At 38.1% G+C, this 21,682-nt stretch overlaps 2 protein-coding genes across 2 annotated transcripts; one reads left to right on the top strand and one right to left on the bottom strand.

The window, feature by feature from the left end:
- On the top strand, positions 1-2,522 carry LOC110876856. Its single transcript, XM_022125016.1, has 3 exons — positions 1-211; positions 325-753; positions 1,363-2,522. The coding sequence occupies exons 1-3, from the start codon at positions 1-3 to the stop codon at positions 2,520-2,522; spliced, it is 1,800 nt and encodes a 599-aa protein (XP_021980708.1).
- A 16,628-nt stretch (positions 2,523-19,150) lies between these two features.
- On the bottom strand, positions 19,151-20,733 carry LOC110876857 (citrate-binding protein). The gene is made up of 4 exons (XM_022125017.2): positions 20,655-20,733; positions 20,547-20,567; positions 19,938-20,173; positions 19,151-19,537 (listed from the first exon to the last, which is right to left on the bottom strand). The coding sequence occupies exons 1-4, from the start codon at positions 20,731-20,733 to the stop codon at positions 19,151-19,153; spliced, it is 723 nt and encodes a 240-aa protein (XP_021980709.1).
- Positions 20,734-21,682: the final 949 nt, after the last annotated feature.

Consider the following 21,682-nt stretch of genomic DNA (forward strand, 5'->3'; position numbering starts at 1 on the left):
ATGAGGCTAACTCCACCGGAAGAGAGGACGGTGGAGCAAATGACGCATCAGAACATAAAACCACGAGACATTCTTGCTGCCATTAAAGAACAGAACCCCCATAACGTCTCAACAAGAAACACCATATACAACGCTCGGGCCAAATTGGGTCGAATGGAACAAGTCGGTGAGACTCCATTGCAGATCTTTTCGACCGGTTGGAGAAGGTTGGGTTTGTTTTTTACCATAGAACATCTCAAAACAGCGAACGGGTCGAGGATGTTTTCTGCATCCACCCGGAGTCGAACATGTTGTGGAGCGCCTTCCCGCATGTGTTGCTTATAGACTCCACCTACAAGACGAATCGGTACAAAATGCCGCTAGTCCAGATTATCGGTGTTACATCCGCGTTGATGTCGTTTTGCATTGCTCATGCGTTCGTAAGCAACGAGAAACAGGAAAACTTCACATGGGTTCTACAGAGGTTGAAACACTCCTTAGACAGTGTTATGGAACCCCGTGTAATAGTAACCGATAGAGATCGCGCCCTAATGAACGCATGTGCAACCGTGTTTCCCAAGGCTAGACATTCATTGTGTAGGTGGCACATACAGCAAAACATATTCAAACATTGTAGGCAAAGCTTTCAAACAGATGATAGCTGGAGCAGGTTTCTTTACAAGTTGGGCGAGCTAATTAACTCAACGACCGATCATGACTACAACTACTGGTACAAGCGAATACGATCAAGGTTGCCACGTAAAAAAAACGACGGTAAGTTTTATATTTTTGTTTAATAATCGTATTTGTTTGACTTGTCTTAACTGCACTTGACTTTGATTATAGAGATTATGGACTATTTGGATTCAATCTGGTTACAACCATATAGAGACCGGTTTGTTTCGTTCTGGAGCGACCAACATCTGAACTTCGGCCAACGTACAACGAACAGGTAGAGGGTCAACATGCCCTTTTGAAGCAGTACCTAGGCGACTCTAATTACACCCTGGAGAAAGTGGTACCACTTATTGATAAGCTCATAAGAAACCAGGTGACAGAAATCAAAGGCAACATTGAAACAAGCAGGAGCCGAACATTGGGTCAACATAACAAACCAACATTTAATCTCCTACGAAAGAAGGTTTCTCATGCCTGCCTAGAGTTGATATCCGACGAATTAAATGAAATAGAAAAATTAAATTTATATAACGGTACATGCACGTGCCGTTTGTATACAAGCTCTGGGTTGCCGTGCGCGTGTCGGTTGGACCAGTATACAATGAATGGTAATACATTATTCGACCAACCACATTTTATAATCATAGCATTTCATCACGCAAAATCTAATTGACGTTTTAAGTTGTTTGTTGATATGTTTCTTAGGTCAAATGATCCCGTTGGAGTTGATAGACCCTTTTTGGAGAAAGTTAAATTTGGACCCCATACTGAAACCGAGCAAGGTGGACTCTTTCGACTTAGACGGCGAATTTGTGCTTCTCAAACTACATTTAAGTGCCAAGCCAAGAGAAGTCAAGAAAAACCTACTTCAAAAGATGAAGGACTTGCTACAACTCAATAAGACGAAGCTCAAACAACCAGTTGTGCAAAAAAACACACGGGGTCATCCAACTTTAAAAGCTCAGGAACAAAGGAAGGATGATTCGTTTACGGAGCCTTCAAGACATAGCTTGTTTACAACGCAAGGCGAGCATAGTGATTCACCCGTTGGGTTAGGCACACAAGAGTCAATCATCGAACCGTCCAGGCACAACTCGTTTGTCGAATCACAAAGTTATTGTGCTGAAACAGCTATGTTCTTCGGCGAGATTGCGAACGGCGCTAAGGATTCGAAAACGAAAAAGAAGGTCGCAAAATCAAAGGAAGAGCAACCAGACTTACCTTTGCTGCCTGTCGGACTAGTTAATATGTTCATGCACTTCAAAAAGTTCATTCCACCTTGCTTCTATCAACACCTCAGTCACATACAAAATGTGCAGGGTGATGGTAATTGTGGGTTTCGATCTATAGCGGTCGGCCTATCGCTTAAAGAGTGGGACTGGTCGTTCATACGGGCGCAACTTCATGATGACTGCAACCGGTTCCACGAATTATGGAAAATGATAAATGGACCTGGTTATCAAAATGTTCTGGATTCATTAGATTGGACTGGTATAAGCGGAGCACCTGAACATAAGTGGCTACAAATGCCTTTCACGGGGCTTCTGATAGCAAACCAGTGGAATGTCGTTTGTCTCTTATTAAGTGACCTTGGTTGTGCTTCATTTTTTCCCATGTTCAGAACAGCCGAAGAAAGTATTCCGCATCGAACAGCCGTGCTTGTACATGTAAACACGAACCATTTTATTCACGTCAGATTAGAAGGGGAATATCCAATGCCAACCCCATCAGGATACTGGCGACATGCGACACGGAATACGCCAGCAGAAAGTTGGTATCACTATTACAGGGAACGTATTGACCAATATAATAGGATCGTTGATGAATACAGGACCAGGGATTACGTGGATTTAGGTACCCTATGAATATAAAATGTTATTTGCATGTTTTGACAATTTGTAATGACGAACATACACGTTATATAAATGTTTTGCCAACTTGTTGAAATTGAACTTGAAAAAATATTTAAACGAATCAGTTTGCATGTTTTGACAATTTTTAATGATGAACATACACGTTGTATAAATGTTTTGCCAACTTGGTGAAATTGAATTTGAAAAAACGTTTAAACGAATCAACGTTAACACATACCGACGGTATCTTCGTCACTTCCGCATATAGTAATTTAAGAAAAATGAAAAATACTCAATTGTATACGGGCCTATAAACGTATACGCCTCGTATACAGTGATCGTATATTATGTATACGAGGGAATTAAAAAACATTAAATTATTGTATACGGGCCGTATACAATTATACGGCCTGTATACAAAGGAAAAAAAGATCGTATAAGCTTTATACGACCTCATTTCCACCATACGGCCTCAACATTACACCAAAAATTCTCTCGGTTTTCTCTCGGATCGTTCTTGGATAGCGTTCTTCGGCGTTTTTGGCGTTTTCTTCTCGTTCTTCCTATACGGTACGTTTTCGTATAGTAAACTTTCAAATTCCGTAACATGTTAGATTATGGTCTTGTATAGTAAAGGATCGAATAACGTAGATAGGCGTAACGATTACGATTGTATAATTGAATTTGGAAAAAAAATTGAAACTGAAAATTGTAACTGATTATTTAAATGTATACGGTCGTATACATTTTATACGATCGTATACACTTGAATATTCAAATTTTATACGAGCGTATACACTATATTGTTGATGCACTTGTGTCTGTACTTTGTCTGTATTCGGTCTATATGTAAACGATGTCCTTGTCAGTCTTGTAAGTTGACCAAGTCAACCGTCCTCCTGGTTTGACTCAGTCAACAGTTAGAAATATGTTTGTGAAGTGTCTGAGTCGAAGGATGAGCAATCGAAGGATTATGTCTATCCTTCGATTGGCTCGAAAGATAAATCACGAAGGATACTGATGGACTTCGAAGGATATGCTATCCTTCGAAGTATATACGGATCCTTCGATGGCCATTGTGGTCGACAGATGGTCCTTCGGACAATCTGTCTAATCCTTCGACTAGACCTGCTGTGTATGGGTATAAATACCCATGAAGTGTGTTGTTTTGAGAAGAGACTTGAGAGGCTTGTGAGATAGATGCACACATAGAGAGAGTTTGAGAGCATTCTATCAAAACACACACACACACACTAGAGAGTTTGCAAGTTAGATTTGTAAACATTGTGCTTGTAACCGGAACCTTCATTCGTATTAATACAGTGGTGTTAATCGGTGAACCCTTGTGTGTTTGTGTTTATGCTTGTCTCATCCCGGTTTGCTTGCTAGCTTGGATTCCGCACTCGCTAGTGGGTTTGTATAACAAGGTTTAGGTTCGTCATCCTCCGAAGAGGGACCTACAAGTGGTATCAGAGCCGTGGCTCTTTTCCTTGTTAAAACCGGGTTTTTGTGCAAGACTTGGTTGTTTTTGGACAAAAAGTTTCTTGGTTTAGCACCCGTTTTTAGTGTGTTTTCTGCAGTTTTAACCATAAAAACGTGTTCTAAACTAACCGGGTGTGTTACGGGAAGGTTTGGGTAACTTAAAAATCATATTTGAAAAGGTTTGTGTTTTTCTGGCCATTATTCCGGTCAAAAATCCGGTTGCCTTGGTGTGGATAAGAACCTTCCTATTTGGGTATTATTTTGAAAGTCAAATCTGCTTGGGAAAAGTTGTTGTCAGATCATACTCTTTTGCCGAAAGTTGGTCACCTACCACATCAACTTTTCACCAACCTGTCGTACTTTCTGTCCTTGTGTCAGAACCATCGAAAGATAACTTTCGATCTCGAAAGATCATCCTTCGATCAAGGAGATTCGAAAGATAGCCATCCTTCGAACATCCTTCGAAGTCAATAGGTTATCCTTCGAGTCAAGGAATCTTTTTGAAAGATCATCTTTCGAGTTACTGTTCATTTCGAAAGATAAGGATCCTTCGTATAGGTGAATCTTTCAAGTTCATCTTTCGAGGTTATTGTTCGAATCTCAACAGTGATCTTTCGAACACTGTTGATCCTTCGAACAGGTGTGATCTTTCGTGGATCCTTCGAGTCTTATTTGTTTAGACTTAACAGTTTGTGAATTTCAGGTCTTTCGATCCTACATCCTTCGACTGTTTTGTTATCCTTCGAAATTGTTTAACATAGTTTGTGAAAATCAATTTTTCTAAAATTAATTTTCACCTAATATATTAAATATAAAATGGGAACAAACGGTCAATGGGATCCATCCGCGTGGACTATGACATCTTTGGCTTCGCAATCATCTAATACGCAATCATCTACTTCTCAATCTGATCAAGATTTCAAGAATGCTTGGATGCAGGCTATTGCTCCACCTTCAGCTGCCATGATATCTGCACATCAGTGGGCCTTAGTTACAAATCAAAGCAGCAGTATTCAAGCGATGATGCAAAATGATAATGAAACGGGTACAAATACAAAGCCGCCAAAGCTTAATCACATAAATGATTGGGGTTGGTGGAAAGAAAGATTGAAAACGTATGTTCAAGGACAAGGCCAAGACTTATGGATGTGTTTCTTCAATAAATTTGAGAATGAGTTAGAAGTCGCAGGATCTAATCCTCAGACTTACAGCAGCCTGTCCGATGATGATAAAAGGAAGTTCGAGTTGGAGAAGAAAGCATTTATGATTCTCACGCAAGCGCTTCACAGAGACATATACCATCAGTTTGTCTACTGCACAACTACAAAACAATTGTGGGATATGCTTACTATGAGATGTGAAGGAAATGCTCAATCAAGGAAGATCAAGCAGGAACTGCTTAAGAAAGAGTTTGAAGGTTTTACTTGCATGGAGAATGAGGGTCTAACAGAGTTGTCTACAAGATTTCACCATCTGTTAAGTGAAATGTTTGCTTTCAAAGTTGCCGCCACTCCACAAGAAATGGTTAAGAGATTTGCTGATAGTTTACCAGCAAAGTGGAGCAGTTATCTCGAGATTCTCAAAGAAAATGGTGTTCTAGATACAATCTCCATTTATGAGCTAATTCAGAAGTTAGAAAACAAAGATGTTGAAGAAAGGCTCAAGGCGAAAAGAACAATCACGCCTCAAAATCCAGAAGTGTATTTTGGGATTGCAGGTGGTATTCAAGGAGATAAGCCAGCTCCTCAACATGCTAAGCTTCAAACAGCTTTTCTTTCTAACTCCGGACCGTCAACAGCAAATCAGTTTGATCCTTCAGCATATACTGTGCTCTCAAGACCAGATTCTTCTTCTTCTCAACAACAACAGTATGTGCAACAGACAGCTCCTCAGTTCACTCCACCACCTTTCCTGGATCCAAACAGAGCTCAACAGCAACAACCACAACAACAAGGGTTTTATGGAAGTTCTTCAAGCTTTCAAGCTACTTCCAACCCTAACACTGTCAGATTGGATACTTCCAATTTCTCAAAAGTCAGTGTTGAGATAGCCAAGGAACATATGGAGATGTTGAATACCTTGGTCAGCGCTTATTGTGGGTTGGTTGCCGGTCAAATTGGAAATATCAACCTGACCAACGAAGATTATCAACAGGTTGATAAAGAAGAGTTCGAGATGATGGATATAAAGTGGGCTCTTGCGAGTGCTATTCGTAGAGCTAAAGAGTTTATGGAGAGAACAGGAAGAACCAACTTGGAAAGCAACAACAACACCAAGTATGGTTTTGATAAAAATGCTGTCACCTGCTTCAACTGCGGTGAAAAAGGTCATTTCAAACGGGAATGTCAGAAACCAGCCAAGCAAGGCAATCAGAATCCTTTTAGGAATCAAAGACAGCCTCAGCAACAACAGAACAATTCTGACAGACAAATAGTTCCCGTGGGAGGAAATTCTTCTGGATCTGCAAACTCTAATCCCCACAGAGGATTAGTTGTTCAAGCTGACGAGATTTGCAACTGGAATCTTCAGCTTGGTGAAGGAGGTAATGGTGGCACAGCTTGTTATGCCAAGGTAGTTGAAAAAGTTGAAGAACCCGTGCATGCTGGTGAATCTTCTGAGGATGAAGATAGCTCGGGTTACAGTGGAAGTTCAGATGGGGAATCACTTGATGCTAGTGATATATCAAGTGATGCTTTGGATCTGGAGGTTGATGAGTTATTGGCTGATGCTGAAGCCTTATGCAAGAGAAGATCTATTCTTTGTCAGAAAGCTGCTGGAACTTCTGAGAAGCTTTCTCAATTTTTCTCTGAAGACGGATCTTTCTCTTTTCGTACAGCCTTTATGGCTCATGTTGAAGGACAAACCTCTCAGGTATGTGATTCTAAGCCTGAATCTATTTCTGCTGTTGTTGAATGTGCTAAATGTCTAGAATATGCAGAAAAGGAAAGTCTTTTTGACATCACACACAAACACAATCAAGAATTGATTGTTGATCTGTCTAAAGCAACTGAGGCTAACTTGTTTTTAACAAGAAATGAAAAAGAGTTTAAAGCAACAATTGCGTCATTAAAATATGATGTTTCTGAACTTCAAAAGGCTGTTTTGAGAAAACAACATGCTAATAATAATTTAATTGACACAATTGAACAACAGATGGTAGAGTTAGCCACAGTCAAGTGTGAATGTGAAACAATCAAGCAGAAATTGGAAAGCTATTCCAATTCCCGCTATGTTTTGGATCACATTATTGATGTCCAAAGGAAAAAGGGGGATGCAAAATGTATTGGTTACAAATCATGCCCTCCCCCGATGAATCACAATTATTCCAAATTGCCTAATGACGAGGATATGCCCCGTTTTGAACCTACTGTGCCACTCGGTCTAGATGACTTTGCAGCAGGCCTCGGGTTTACAACTGTTACATCATCCTCGGGGAAATCTGAATATGAGAATGTGAAAAATTCATCGTCTGTTAAGGAACAGAGTTCTCCAATTATTGAGGATGCTGATTCTTCGGACGATGAATCTGAAGAAAATGAGAAACCACAGTCTAACTCGGTTACACCAGACATTCCAATTGAGAATCACATCTTGTGTGATCCACCAGTGAAACCGAGTAAGGCTGAAACACCAAAGGCAATGAAGCCCAGTGTACCGAGCATTGAAAAGAATAACTTGTTGTATACGCTCAAGGGAGACAGCAAAATCTATTCTGACAAAGATTTTCCAATCAAAAATGTAAATCAAGATTTAATTGAGAAAATTTTTGAAGGACGAACTGATAAGTTTTTGGGAAACAAAGGTAACAAAGTGACGGTCACTCAATGTGAACCAATTCCGTGTGAGCTAATTAGAAAACAATACGGAAACCAAAAACTGCCAGTTGAGCGAAAACAACAAGTCAATTCTGGGAAGGGTAAGGGCCAAGTACAGGGAAAGAAGGCTCAGAACAAGAATGTTCAAGCACCAGAAATTCAGCAGCCTAAGACTGAACAACCAAAGGTTCAACAACCTAAAGTTGAGCAGTCTAAGGCTACTCAACCTAAGGCTACACAACCTAAAATTCAACAATCTAAGGTTGGGCAACCTAAGGTTCAAAGGGTGCAAAACAAAAGAGCTCCAGCTAAGAAAAGAGAACAGAAAGTGAACTTTGTTGGATCAAAGGGTACGGACAAACTTGAAACATTTCAAAATAAATCTAACATTGATTTTGTAAAACAAGTTAGAATTTTAAAACGAAATGATCAGAACAATTATACCCAACACACAAATGGATGTGACTTAGGTCCAAGCACATCTAGATCACAAAGTTCAGTGTCTGGTTCTCCGTCTGGTCATCAACATGTTTCTCCGAGGCTTGTAGAGCGGAGAATGTGTTTTGAATGTGGTACAATTGGACATATAATTCGAAATTGTCCATATCTTCATAAGTTGAAAGCAAAGGTTGATGATCCCCGTGAACAACATCATGCCGCCCAAGAGAATAGAAAAGGCAAACAGGGCGAAAACAAGAAAAAGGATCGGAAGATAAACTTCGTGAAATCAAGAGGGACTGATAAAATTGATACTTTCAAAAACAAATCCAACAAGGATTCTGTTAAACAAAGTAAAATTTTGAAAAGAAACAGTCAAAACAACTATACACAACAAACAAACGGTTGTGATGTAGGACCAAGTACCTCAAGATCACGAAGTTCATCATCCAGCTATTGCAGTTATGATACTCCGAGGTTTGTTGAGCGGAGATCATGCTTTGAATGCTGTGAGTATGGGCACATCATTAAGAATTGTCCATATCTCACCAAGAGAAAGACAAAAATTGATGTCCCCCATGGTAACAATTACCATAAAAGATCTGTTTCATCAAAACAGGACCCTCGTCTTGTTAAACAACGAGAAAAGAAACAGAAAAAGAAACAAAGAAAAGAGGTTGAAAAGGTTTTGAAACCGGAGGTTATCCAAACAAAATCTATTAAATCAGATGTTAAACATGAAAAACAGAAAGAGATTTGGATACCAAAACCGGTAACTGTTTCAGGGGGAGCTGCATCAATTCCGAATCATCGGGAAATGGATGTTACAATTCTCGATGATGACGGACGACCCAAGTCTGTGAAGGCTTGGGTCCCTCTCTCCAACTAATCTCTGAATGAGTGTGCAGGAAGTTCCAGGAGGAACTATTGATAGTCTTAGGATTGTTGATAGTGGAATGTCCTTGCACAAGATAGGCGACAGAAGAAATTGTTGCCTTTGATGGAGAGAGAGAAAAGAAAAGGAAAATTTGGCTGAATGAAGTTGCAAAATTCGACCAAATGAAGAACGTGCCAAAAATTTGGTCATTCTGGTTTTTGATCGGGTCCACAGGAACGAATGAAGTGAAATGTGTGTCGATGCCTTGGCGTGGATTGAACATCCGCACACCATTTCTGAAAGAGAAAGTCAAAGACCTTCGCTGGTACAATGTGGAAGACCAGCCGGACCCGGAGGTTTATGATTTTATTGCTGTCAAGAGACTTTTCAGTAGTTGCAAATTCGACTTTGAAGTCCACACCGGGTGGATATCCAGTTGGGAGAGTGCTTAGATTCCTTGCAATGCACGGAACAGTTGCAGGATACGCCTTTAAATTCTTAATCTCTCCTATACTTGTCGATATTTTAGCTGCTTTGTGATTGTTATTATCTCGTACAGCACTCTTTGACATGACACGTTGATCTCGGATATCACCTTACACGTGATTGTTTCAATGTGAAACTCATCAATGTTGTCATGGTCCGCACCGCTTACCGACATGCCAACTCATTTTTCCAAAATTTGTTAAATCTTTTCTGATAAAACTTAATTTTGGTAAACGGCATTAAGGTCAAGCACAAGAGTAAACCAACATCGGAAAATCATTTTTGAAAATATCTTTGTGTGTTTTAAATTTATCTTAGTTTATTGATTTTAGGGGGAGTAAATTTAAAAATCTGAAAATCCAAAAACATCGAAAAATTTCAAAAACACAAAAACAATAGAAAATCAAAAATGAGTTTCCTGGCGAGCAAAAGAGAAAATGATAGTACATCAGTGGTCTATCCAAACCTCTTTAAACCTTAAATGAAAAACGATAAGCAGCTCTATATAAGATGTATCGGTAGGCTCACAATCATTTTAAAGTGTGCAGGGTGATATAAATCTTAATCGACTGAAGACCAGGTGGGAACCATTCATTGGCATATGGTCTTAGTACCGAAATTTCGTTTGATAGATTGCCGAGGTTCTGAGATATTCGGTCTTTATGCTGCTTATCATCTGGGTATCATGGTTGTATCTTTTACCGAAAAATAACAGGGACGCAAGTCTAGATCTTCCATGATACTATACATACGTGTACATATTACATACTGCATTCGACCTCAATAAGTGATCAACAATCACATGTCCAAATCAAATAAGTGATAAAATATCACATTTATCCGGGAGTCAAGTTCGTCTCTCTGCTGTACGAAAGTACTGACCTGTTCACGGACTTGCTCCTGTGCCCTCATGCATATGAAAATCAAGTTCCTCATCAATAAGTGATTCTATCACAAAGGGCTTGTTTTCAAATCAAAAATAAGTGAGAATCTCACATCATATACGGTCAAACAGATGATAATCGGTATACTCACCGGTAAGATGAACCCTCGTGCATACCTTGATACGGGAATGTGTCGTGATGTGGATGAACACCGGTCGGTAAGTTTAAATCATACCTTAATGTATCTCCTAAACATGATTACATCTGATAAGTTGAGCTTAAGTGGACAACAATACCGATAATTGTTATAGGATGCTTATCTTAATGTTAACTAACTGAACAACAAGAGTGTTTTGGTATGACCGTACACTGATATGATTCTCTTACCCTCGAAACTCGCAAAAAGAATGTCTGTACATATTTAAGTTACTGCTTTCAGTTCTTACATTTAGAAAAGTCAAAAATACCAAAAAGATTTTAGGTGTGTTTTAATATAAACTTTATAAAAGCCAAAAAGATTTTATTTCTTCTTTATTTTCGATCGTACGATGTTGGAACTCGAGTCTTCGTTGCTTGAAACCTGAACGAAAACCGAATTGACTAAATCTTCATAAACGGTCGAAATTTGCAAGTTTTTGAAAGTTAAAGGCTAAAATTGTCAATTTTGAAAAACTTTCAAACTGTCGGACGGTGTTTGATTGTGACATGGTCATGAGTGTGTCATTTATTTATGGTAACTATATTCCAAGCAGTTGTTCTCATTACGCGTTTAGATTTCTTGCATGTGCAGATTCTAAAGGCTAGGAGAACATGGTCGATGACATAGCTTTGGAATGAAGACACGACATGAAGGCACTCAAATGATGAAGATAATCGAGTCGCCGCTGACCATCATCAACACCTCAAGGATCTCACTTCATAAAGATAAAGTTTTTCACTAGCATAACTCAAGGGGGAGCTTATGTTAAGGGGGAGTTTGCCAACACACTTCCTACATGATACGGGTAGTTTGTTGATACACTTTCTGCTTTCAAGACGTGAAGACTTTGAAGATCCTCCGACATTGAAGACTTGAAAGGACATCAGAGTTTTGAGAACTCGAAGACCAAAGACCATCGAAGTTCGAGACGAGTCTACAACTATAGAAGATAAAGACAAAGCTACAGCCAAGGGGGAGTTTGTTGATGCACTTGTGTCTGTACTTTGTCTGTATTCGGTCTATATGTAAACGATGTCCTTGTCAGTCTTGTAAGTTGACCAAGTCAACCGTCCTCCTGGTTTGACTCAGTCAACAGTTAGAAATATGTTTGTGAAGTGTCTGAGTCGAAGGATGAGCAATCGAAGGATTATGTCTATCCTTCGATTGGCTCGAAAGATAAATCACGAAGGATACTGATGGACTTCGAAGGATATGCTATCCTTCGAAGTATATACGGATCCTTCGATGGCCATTGTGGTCGACAGATGGTCCTTCGGACAATCTGTCTAATCCTTCGACCAGACCTGCTGTGTATGGGTATAAATACCCATGAAGTGTGTTGTTTTGAGAAGAGACTTGAGAGGCTTGTGAGATAGATGCACACATAGAGAGAGTTTGAGAGCATTCTATCAAAACACACACACACACACTAGAGAGTTTGCAAGTTAGATTTGTAAACATTGTGCTTGTAACCGGAACCTTCATTCGTATTAATACAGTGGTGTTAATCGGTGAACCCTTGTGTGTTTGTGTTTATGCTTGTCTCATCCCGGTTTGCTTGCTAGCTTGGATTCCGCACTCGCTAGTGGGTTTGTATAACAAGGTTTAGGTTCGTCATCCTCCGAAGAGGGACCTACATATATACGCTCGTATAGCAGATGAATATTCAAACTGTATACCATCGTATACACTATATACGCTCGTATAATGTTTGAATATTCAACCTATATACGATCTATACGGTATATACGGTCGTATACTGGTTGAATGTTCAAGCTGTATACGATCGTAAACGTTGTATACGATCGTATGAACTTATATTTTATCCCCAATTTGTTATATCTTTTGCGTATCTGCGACGTATAATACGTGCGTATAGGAAACGTATATCTGAAGTGTATGTAGCGTATACGTGCGTATAATACTTGCGCGTACGATCGTATACTTCATGTTTACGGATCGTGTACGAGATGTATTACACGTGATTATACGAAACCTATACTTGATGTGTACAGAGCGTATATGACATGTACAGAGCGTATATGAACGTATAGTGATTGCTAAGTGGTAATTGTTATTTTTACAGACGATATGGCTGAGTCATCAGCAGCTGGTGCGGCCCGTAGAGGTCGAGGTCAGGGTCAGGGTCGAGGCCGTGGACGTGGACGCGGATGGGGACATGAACATGGACAGGAGGAGGAGATTGTGCCCGATTTTACTGAGACGGCGCAGTTTCTTAGAGATATCCCCCGAGATACGGCTGCCTATAGGATTTTGGGTAGATTACGAGAGATGGTGCTAGATGCGCCTCGGACCATTGATATTCTGTTTTTGACCGATATTGGAGCGATCGATCGGGTCCGGGAGCTCATGCCAACTAACTCCGCGTGGGACCGCTTATTTCATGCCGCCGCAGAGCGGGCCCACACGGAGACCGATCCAGCGATCCCCGAAGGCACGAGCGACTGATCTTTTCGACCCATTACACCGATACCTACATCGGTGTATCGCCGTTACGATCGCCGATCGTCATGATAGCAGGGAATGGGTCACCCAAAATGACCTATTCTACTTGCACGACTTACTTACCGGCCGGGGGGGGGGCAACTTGGCGTATAGGTTGGCCGTATATCTCGCCGAGTACGCTTTTAAGTGTACCTCTACCCACATCAGCTGTGGGGCGTTCGTCACCCGTTTGGGGAAGCATTTCTTTCGCCTCTTGTCCCCGTAGGTGGCAAGTGGTATGACTCTGACACTCCAGCTTGACAGGGTTGGGAAGGACACAACCCAATCGATGGGTTTGGCTCGCGAGGGAGAGGGAGGGCGGCTGGTTTGGGCGTATGGTGTGGGTGAGGGACCCCGTGGAGAGGGAGGCGAGGGGGAGGGAGGCGATGGAGAGGGAGGCGAGGGCGAGGGCGAGGGAAAGGGAGAGGGAGGCGAGGGCAAGGGAGAGGGAGGCGATCATACTGTCGATCGATCACAGGTAGCTGCGGCGGATTTACAGGGTGATCGGTCGTACGTTCGACGAAGCGTGAGACAGCGTGTGATGCCTGCACCGGGGGAGGAGTAGAGTGCCGTTCAGGTGGAGGAGAGACTCGTTCAGGTCGAGTCGAGACTTGGTCAGGTCGAGACGGATGTAGCTGTAGTCAGAGGGGATTTAGCTGCAGTGAGAGGGGATGGACAGTGGATGGTCGAGGCGATTCTGGCTATGCATTCTGGCGCGTCCTTACCTCCACGAGCTGGCGCTGCACCACCACCACCACCACCGCCGCCGTAGCTGCTTATTGTATTTTTTTTCTTATTTTACATTTGAAACATTGTAAAACTTTATATTTTTGTTTGTTTTAGATGTAAACATTCTAAATATTAATCTTATGTTTAGATGTTATGTTGTTTGTTTGATAACTGTTGTCGTAGTTTATCATAATCATATCACATATTTATCGTTTTACAAAGTGGAAACTTATTAAACATTATAAATACGTTTAACTACAAACTCGTAACATAATCCGATATATACAACACTATTTTAAAATTTACAAAACTTATTAAACGGTTTCCCGATTGCAACAAAAAATTAACTTTTCTATACATACATATTTATCGTTTTAAAAAGTGGAAACTTATTAAAAATATTAAATACATTTAAGTACAAACTCGTAACATAATCCGATATATACAACACTATTTTAAAATTTACAAAACTTATTAAACGGTTTCCCGATTGCAACAAAAAATTAACTTTTCTATACATATTTATCGTTTTACAAAGTGGAAACTTATTAAACATAATAAATGCGTTTAACTACAAACTCGTAACATAATCCGATATATACAACACTATTTTAAAATTTACAAAACTTATTAAACGGTTTCCGAATGCAACAAAAAATTACTTTTCTACATATACATATTTATCGTTTTAAAAAGTGGAAACTTATTAAAAATAATAAATACGTTTAACTACAAACTCGTAACATAATCCAATATATACAACACTATTTTAAAATCTACAAAACTTATTAAATGGTTTCCCGATTGCAACAAAAAATTAACTTTTCTATACATATTTATCGTTTTACAAAGTGGAAACTTATGAAACATAATAAATACGTTTAACTACAAACTCGTAACATAATCCGATATATACAACACTATTTTAAAATTTACAAAATTTATTAAACGGTCCCGATTACAACAAACAATTAACTTTCCTATACGGGCTATACGGGCCGTATAACATTATACGGCCCGTATACAGATTTCAAAACTAAAAACCCTTATCAAACCTTCGAAACAAAATTATGCAAATATTTATACGGCCCGTATATAACTATACGACCCGTATACATATAAAAACAAAAAAAACATTCCACCGCATTAAATTCTGTGAATAAACATTTTATACGGCATGTATAAGTCTATACGGCCCGTATACAAATAGGGATGTGAAAATAAGATTATAGAGGTGCGGAAATAGAACAACCCTGTAAACAAAGAGAAGCTTGTCAGGTTAGTGTTAATCTAGGGTTTCTTCTTCGGTTTATTTTAACATATCTATTGAACTTTGGTTAAATTAATGAGAAATTGAAGTGGGTGTTGTTCAAGTTTTGATCTTTCGTCGTGGAATTTTGTGGGTGTATTTGTTTTTGTGGAATGAAAAGGTTTGAGGTGTGAAAATTTGTTGTTTTTGTTTAGTTTAATATGAAATTGGTTTGGTGCCTGCCAAGTGTTTGTCTTTGTGCCTAGCTACAAAAGAATTTAGCAAATTTTGTAATTCGTTCACATGAATGTTAAAAAAATTAAATCTTGTTTAATGTTAGGAAGAACGGAAGTTTACTTTCCTCAGCATTTGTGTGAATAAGTTAATCCTTTTCGTTTAATGTTGCAAGAGTGTAACTGATAACATCAGTTATCATACTTCAATATAATTGTACTTTCAGGTTCTATGCCGATGGCAAGCCAAAGAGCGATTTAGTGTGGGGAAGAGCGGAGGTTACACCCTGAAAAGTCGGCGTCTAGGTCAATTTCGAGTTACCAGACAAGGGAAAACACAAGTCTTCATAACAGAATTACCATTATTTGATGATTTCTACAAGATTTGGGCTTAAACTATGAAGAAGAAATCAATTAAGATCATTGATATATGTTGAACTGAAAAAGTAATTCTGTTATAAAGACTTGTGTAAGTATGTGTTGTCCGATTCAAATGATGATGGTAGTGGTGTGGGTGATGGTGGGTGGTGGTGGTGGTGATGATAGTGGGTGGTGGCCGATTGTAATAATAATGAAACCACATAGACACATATTGCAAGAAGAAAAGGGTAGTTTGGTCCTTTCACCCTAATTCAACGGTCGTTGTCGGCAGAGACACATTGTGCCGTATGGAAACTTTGGGGTGGCAAACCCAAACTTTTTTTGCAAAAGGGAGGCAAAGTGAAATTTGCGCCAAAACAAACAACAGGGAGGCAGATTGTACTTAACTCTAGATATTATAAATGTAGATATTTTCAGTGGTTCGAAACATGCCGTTTAGTTAAAGATAGGCGAAATGATGTTACAGGGAGCCTATCCTATGCCCTTCCAATATAGGCTACGTTGGATGTGGAAAACTTAAACCGGAAGACTACATTGAATCCAATGTAGTTTATGTCGCGTTGGTTTTCAACCCAAAATTTTATTGTTTATGAATTGGAACTTGCACCTATTGTTCATATATTATCTTATAAACTATAAATACTAACCCATGGCATTGTAATGCTTTAGATGAAGCTCAAGAATGGCCTTAGATGTGAAAGATCAAGTTCTTGCGAGTTGGTGTGAACACATACAAATTCTCTTGGTTGATGTCGTGAAACGTTTATGATAAAAGCGAACTTTCATTAATTTGCTAAAGTCTTTATTAAATTAATCCATTATAGGTATGTAGGATAATGCTAGATAAAAAACCCTAAAATTCTTAGAAAACTCTGGAAACCCAAATGGGAAGCCATTTTTACCCAACCTCCCGACATTTTTTTTTTTTGAAAAAAATTACACATGTAATATACATGTTTTAGAGTGTTTTGGGCCAAAAAAAACAAAAAAGCGCCGAAGGGATTTTTTTTAAAAAAATAAACAAATTTCAGCTCCTAACACGTGTTAAGCAAAAAAGACATAATTTCGCTGAAAATTGCTGAAACTTGTTTTTTTTTTTTAAAATATCCCTTCGGCGCTTTTTTGATTTTTTTGGCCCAAAAGTCTTAAAAACATGTATATTACATGTGTTATTTTTTTCAAAAAAAAAAAAAATGTCGGGAGCTTGGGTTTTCTCGGGTTTTTTATATATATAGGGTTTTCTATCTAGCCCTACCCTAGGTATGTATATCATTGGTAGATTTCATAATGATTTTTTAATTAGCAAGTTGTTATCACCAATTGTTGTTTTATAAAAGTGTTGGCTCAAAGAAAAAGATACTCTCTATGGCGGGGAGAATTACCTTAGCGAAAGCGGTCCTAGGTAATCTTCCGGCGTATTTTTTGTCACTGTTCAAAGCTCCGGTAAAGATCATTAAAACTTTGGAGGGAATAAGAAGATCGTGCATCTGGGGGAAATCAGGTAATAAAAACAAGATGCGGTGGGTTACTTGGTTGAAGATACAAGCTCATAAATCTCTTGGTGGGCTTGGATTAGGACAAATTCAAAGTCTTAATTGGGCCTTCTTGATTAAGTGGAAGTGGAGGTATTTGAAGCAACCTAATCAACTTTGTGCTCTAACAATACGCGCTATACATGGAGTCGGTAAGAATTGTGGAAGTGTTCCCTTCAGATGTGATGTACCAGACTTATGGAAAGACATTACTGTGGTAGACAAGGACCTGCGTAAGGCTGGTATGATACAACAGATATGTTGGACACCGGCTCTGGTTTGACGGGTCAAGATATTTATTCGTTGGCGGATGTAAGGCTAAAGATCGTAGAGAAAACGAGGTCAAAGTGAATGTCACCCCTTTCAAATGGAACTCTACTCCTTGTAAGGTAGTATACTTTGTGTGGAGACTTATGCTAGGAAGTAAAGGCAGCTTTGGTTGATAGGGGATGCGAAGATAATAATGTAACGGAGGATCATCTCATGAATTCATGTGTTATGTCTCAAGCTATATGATGGCATATGGATCAAGTTTTCAGAAAAATAATAATTATGGAGATTCAGTTAAAGATCGGTCGGAAAAATTATATATAAAGAAGGGTTCTAAGGAATGGAAGATGCTAATGGAGGTCGTGTTCTATGTGACATGGTGGCATATATGGAAGACGAGGAATGATCGTAATCTTCAATAACATACACTTTTCGGTCCTGAAGATGGTTGATATCCGTGGCGGAACTAGAACATTAACTTAGGGGTATAAAAAAAAATTCACCATGCAATCGTACAATATTAAAAAAACGAGAATAAATAAATAAATAAAGTAAAACAAATACCTAATAGATTTGTCCTCTTCTTTTTTTCATAGCTTGAAATCGTTCCATCACATCGTCGTTTTTTACTTCACATAAAAAAATCCTTTTCGACCACACAAACCATAGCATTGTTCAAAAATTCCGGGCCCATTCGATTGCGTAAATCCGTCTTGATAAGCTTCAATTTCGAAAAACATCTTTCAACGGTTGCGGTTGCAACAGGTAAAAGCAAAGCTAGCTTCACTACCCGATAAACCAAAGGAAAAGAACTATGTGTTCCCGTTTCAGCCATAACACGCGCAAGATCACTTATTCCATTCAAGTTTTCTAGTTTATCATGATCGCTTATAGTGTGACGAAATGGGCAATTGGTTCAATTGATTGGTATCCTCGTAGTTGTGCCGTGTCGTGCATTAAAAGTTCAGGGCAATTGGGCAGTTATTTACAATCTTTTATTATTTTGGGTTAACATATTGGGCAATTTGGCTTATTATTTACAATTTTCAATTGATTTGGGCTAATATATTGGACAATTGGGATTTGGGCTTATTATTTTCAATTGATTTGGGCTTACAGACTTTTTAAGGGTGTCCTCGTAGTTGTTTAGGGGTATCTTTGGTAGAAAAACCGAAAAAAAATTACACTACCGATAAAAAGTTGAGTCGTAGCCCGTGCTATGGCTCGGTATACATAAGGCCCGCCCCTGGTTGATACGGTGAAAGAAGATACATTTTTGTGGTTAAAGAATAGATCCAAGTTTAGTAGCTTAATTTGAGAGATGTGGTGCGACTTCAACGTGAGAGATATTGTCATGTAACGTCTTTTTTTTGTTTTGGGACCTCCAGCTCCTTGCTGCCCTGTTTTTCTATTTGAATAAAATAGCCACGGTTCTAAAAAAACAAAAATAAAAAGAAATCCAACATATTTTACGCCGCAAGAACTTTTATTATTGGCCACTTTCCAAGTAGAGTGTTGCACATCATATAAAATTTATTAGGAACGAACATAGTTTAGAAACTAGTTGGACTTTTTATATATTTTGATATCTTTCCATCGAGATTCCATACACGAGGAATCTTGATCTTGCGCATAGACGCCAAATTTGAAATAATGCTCGGTTCCATCTCGGCCACGCCCTTCGAACTTAAGATCCCCATTAAGGTAGACCTTAACGTTGTCATTGTCCTTATCATGGATAACATTCAAGCGGATCCATTTATCGTATATATTATTAAGAATAACTTTGCTTCTATAGCAGTAAAGATTTCCATCATACACACGAACCATTAATGTTGTAGCCTGTGGATCTCCCCCAAACACTTGCATCAAGCTCACCCCACTTGTCCCATGCGGCACAAACATATATCCTTCAAATTGCCAAACCCCCTTAGAATATACATATCCCTATAAAATTCATACGAATTTGTGTTTTTTTAATTGTACATTGAAACATACATAAAAGTAAATAAAACGCAACAACGCACTGTAACTACTAAAAACTATATATATGAAAAGTAATATAAACAAATAAATTTTGAAAAAAAAAAAATACTAATAATAGTTAAAAGTTTTAATACTCAGATGACATGTGAAATCTTAATTTAAATCAAGGGTGGTGGTATATTGGCAAAGGAAAGACCTTTAAGCACCTGAGTTTGGGAGGGGGGGGGGGTCTTGGGTTTAAGTCCCACGGACGATAGGATTAAAAGAAATTTACAATTCAAAAAAAAAAAAAAACTTTATGGAAATTGTAAAATCTATAGCGTCAATAAATTAACCCATTTGAAAATAAGGACACACTTACATTGATTGATATTTCAGAGCGTGGTTTGGTGGGACTATCAGAACGAAATGGTTTATCATTGGAGTAAACCCATAGTTTGTGAACACCATTGATGAAGCTATACCTCTCCTCAAGTGGAACATTATAGGGTTTATGATTAGTATAGTATGACTTGTTGAAAGTGAGACGAGTGAAACCCAAAGTAGGATTTATAGAACTACAAGTATCAATGATAAGCCCCAATAAGAAAATAAGTCCTAAAATAACATAAATATGCTTTGAACGGTACATTTCATTTTCTATGGTGTAATTGATACATAGTAGCTATGAACCTCCATCAGCTATTTATACATATAAATTTCCCAAAAATATAGTTTTAAATGCGAGACCTAACATTATATCTTATACCTGTTCAAATATATCAAGACATCTATATTTAGTCATTCACAATTCAGAAAGTCTTGGATGGTTGAAGAAGGGGAGTTATTATGTGGTTCAAAAATTTCAAGGCATCCATATCATTCAATCCCAACTATTATGTAGTAAACATTTTCAAGATATCCATGTACTGTCATTTAAATTCCTACATAAATTGGATGGTTAATGAAGGTGAGTTATTACAAGTATTACCAGTTTTGTCAACAACAAAACCTACGGAAACAAAATAAGAAAGTAGATTCTTAGAATATCATTACGTAAACAACATACACAAAAAAACACATATTTACATAATATTACCTTTCTCTTTCTTATACACTATATCAATATCCTTTGTAGTGGCCAACCCTTTCTTACAGCCCCTTATTTCTTTTGACATATTGTGCACTGCTTTCATGTTAATTATTTTAACAAAAAAGCTACAAAACAATGTACTATTCAACACGTTGTTACTAATGTATGAACTTTAATATAAAAACATTTTCACCTATGTTATCCGTTTCTTACTCGTCCGAACAGTCAATGGGGCAATCTTTTGTATTATTAAGTCTACATGCCAATATACGAGCTATCATCTCGCTTTTTCCCCTACATGATTAAATTAATTATGTTCCCATTAATTTTATTAAATCATATATTCCTACAATTCAATCATTTAATCTTTTAAATAACCTAAAACTTACTTCTTCTCATTGTTACCGTTTCGAACCTACAAATGTAAAGAAAATGGGATTACTCAGGTAGACAACTATATTGAATGTATTAGTACTATGATAAGGTACATAAATGTAATATTACAAACATAAAACGACAATAGTAATTTATAGACTACAAAGACACGTAGTTTGTACAGCGACAAGAAATAAACAAACTATACATACATAGTAGAATATAAATTATAACAAAATCTTGACCTCCAAAAACAAATTTAATGGATACGATAGTTAGGGAGCAATACAAATCGGAGGCCTAAGATAACAAATATAACGAAATACACAGATGTAAATTTAAATAGTTAATAGCAGGCTAAAAACAAAATACACATGTGTATATTTAAACAGTTATACACACACTAGTCCCTCTTCGCAAAAAAAAAAAAAAAAAAAAAAAAAAAAAAAAAAAAAAAACCTCTTTACCTCCAATTCAATATATATCAGCATAATTCACAAGTGTACATCAACGACTTTACACAATCAATACACACAAAATTCTGAGATATCACAAAACCTGCTCCAATACATATGTGTACACCCAATGAATTCTAAACTCTTTACGGACGCTATACACATGTGTACACAAACGATTTTACAACAACTTAACCAACCAAA

The sequence above is a fragment of the Helianthus annuus genome, chromosome 12, assembly GCF_002127325.2.
Source record: "Helianthus annuus cultivar XRQ/B chromosome 12, HanXRQr2.0-SUNRISE, whole genome shotgun sequence".
Lineage (NCBI taxonomy): Eukaryota > Viridiplantae > Streptophyta > Magnoliopsida > Asterales > Asteraceae > Helianthus > Helianthus annuus.

Coding starts and splice junctions, on each gene's coding strand:
- LOC110876856 (XM_022125016.1), top strand. CDS start 1: ATGAGGCTAACTCCACCGGAAGAGAGGACGGTGGAGCAAATGACGCAT. Junction 212..324: donor GACCGGTTGGAGAAGGTTGG/GTTTGTTTTTTA, acceptor TGTTGCTTATAG/ACTCCACCTACAAGACGAAT. Junction 754..1,362: donor GCCACGTAAAAAAAACGACG/GTAAGTTTTATA, acceptor TATGTTTCTTAG/GTCAAATGATCCCGTTGGAG.
- LOC110876857 (XM_022125017.2), bottom strand. CDS start 20,733: ATGTCAAAAGAAATAAGGGGCTGTAAGAAAGGGTTGGCCACTACAAAG. Junction 20,174..20,546: donor TTTTGTTGTTGACAAAACTG/GTAATACTTGTA, acceptor ATGTTATTTTAG/GACTTATTTTCTTATTGGGG. Junction 19,538..19,937: donor GCTCTGAAATATCAATCAAT/GTAAGTGTGTCC, acceptor TGAATTTTATAG/GGATATGTATATTCTAAGGG.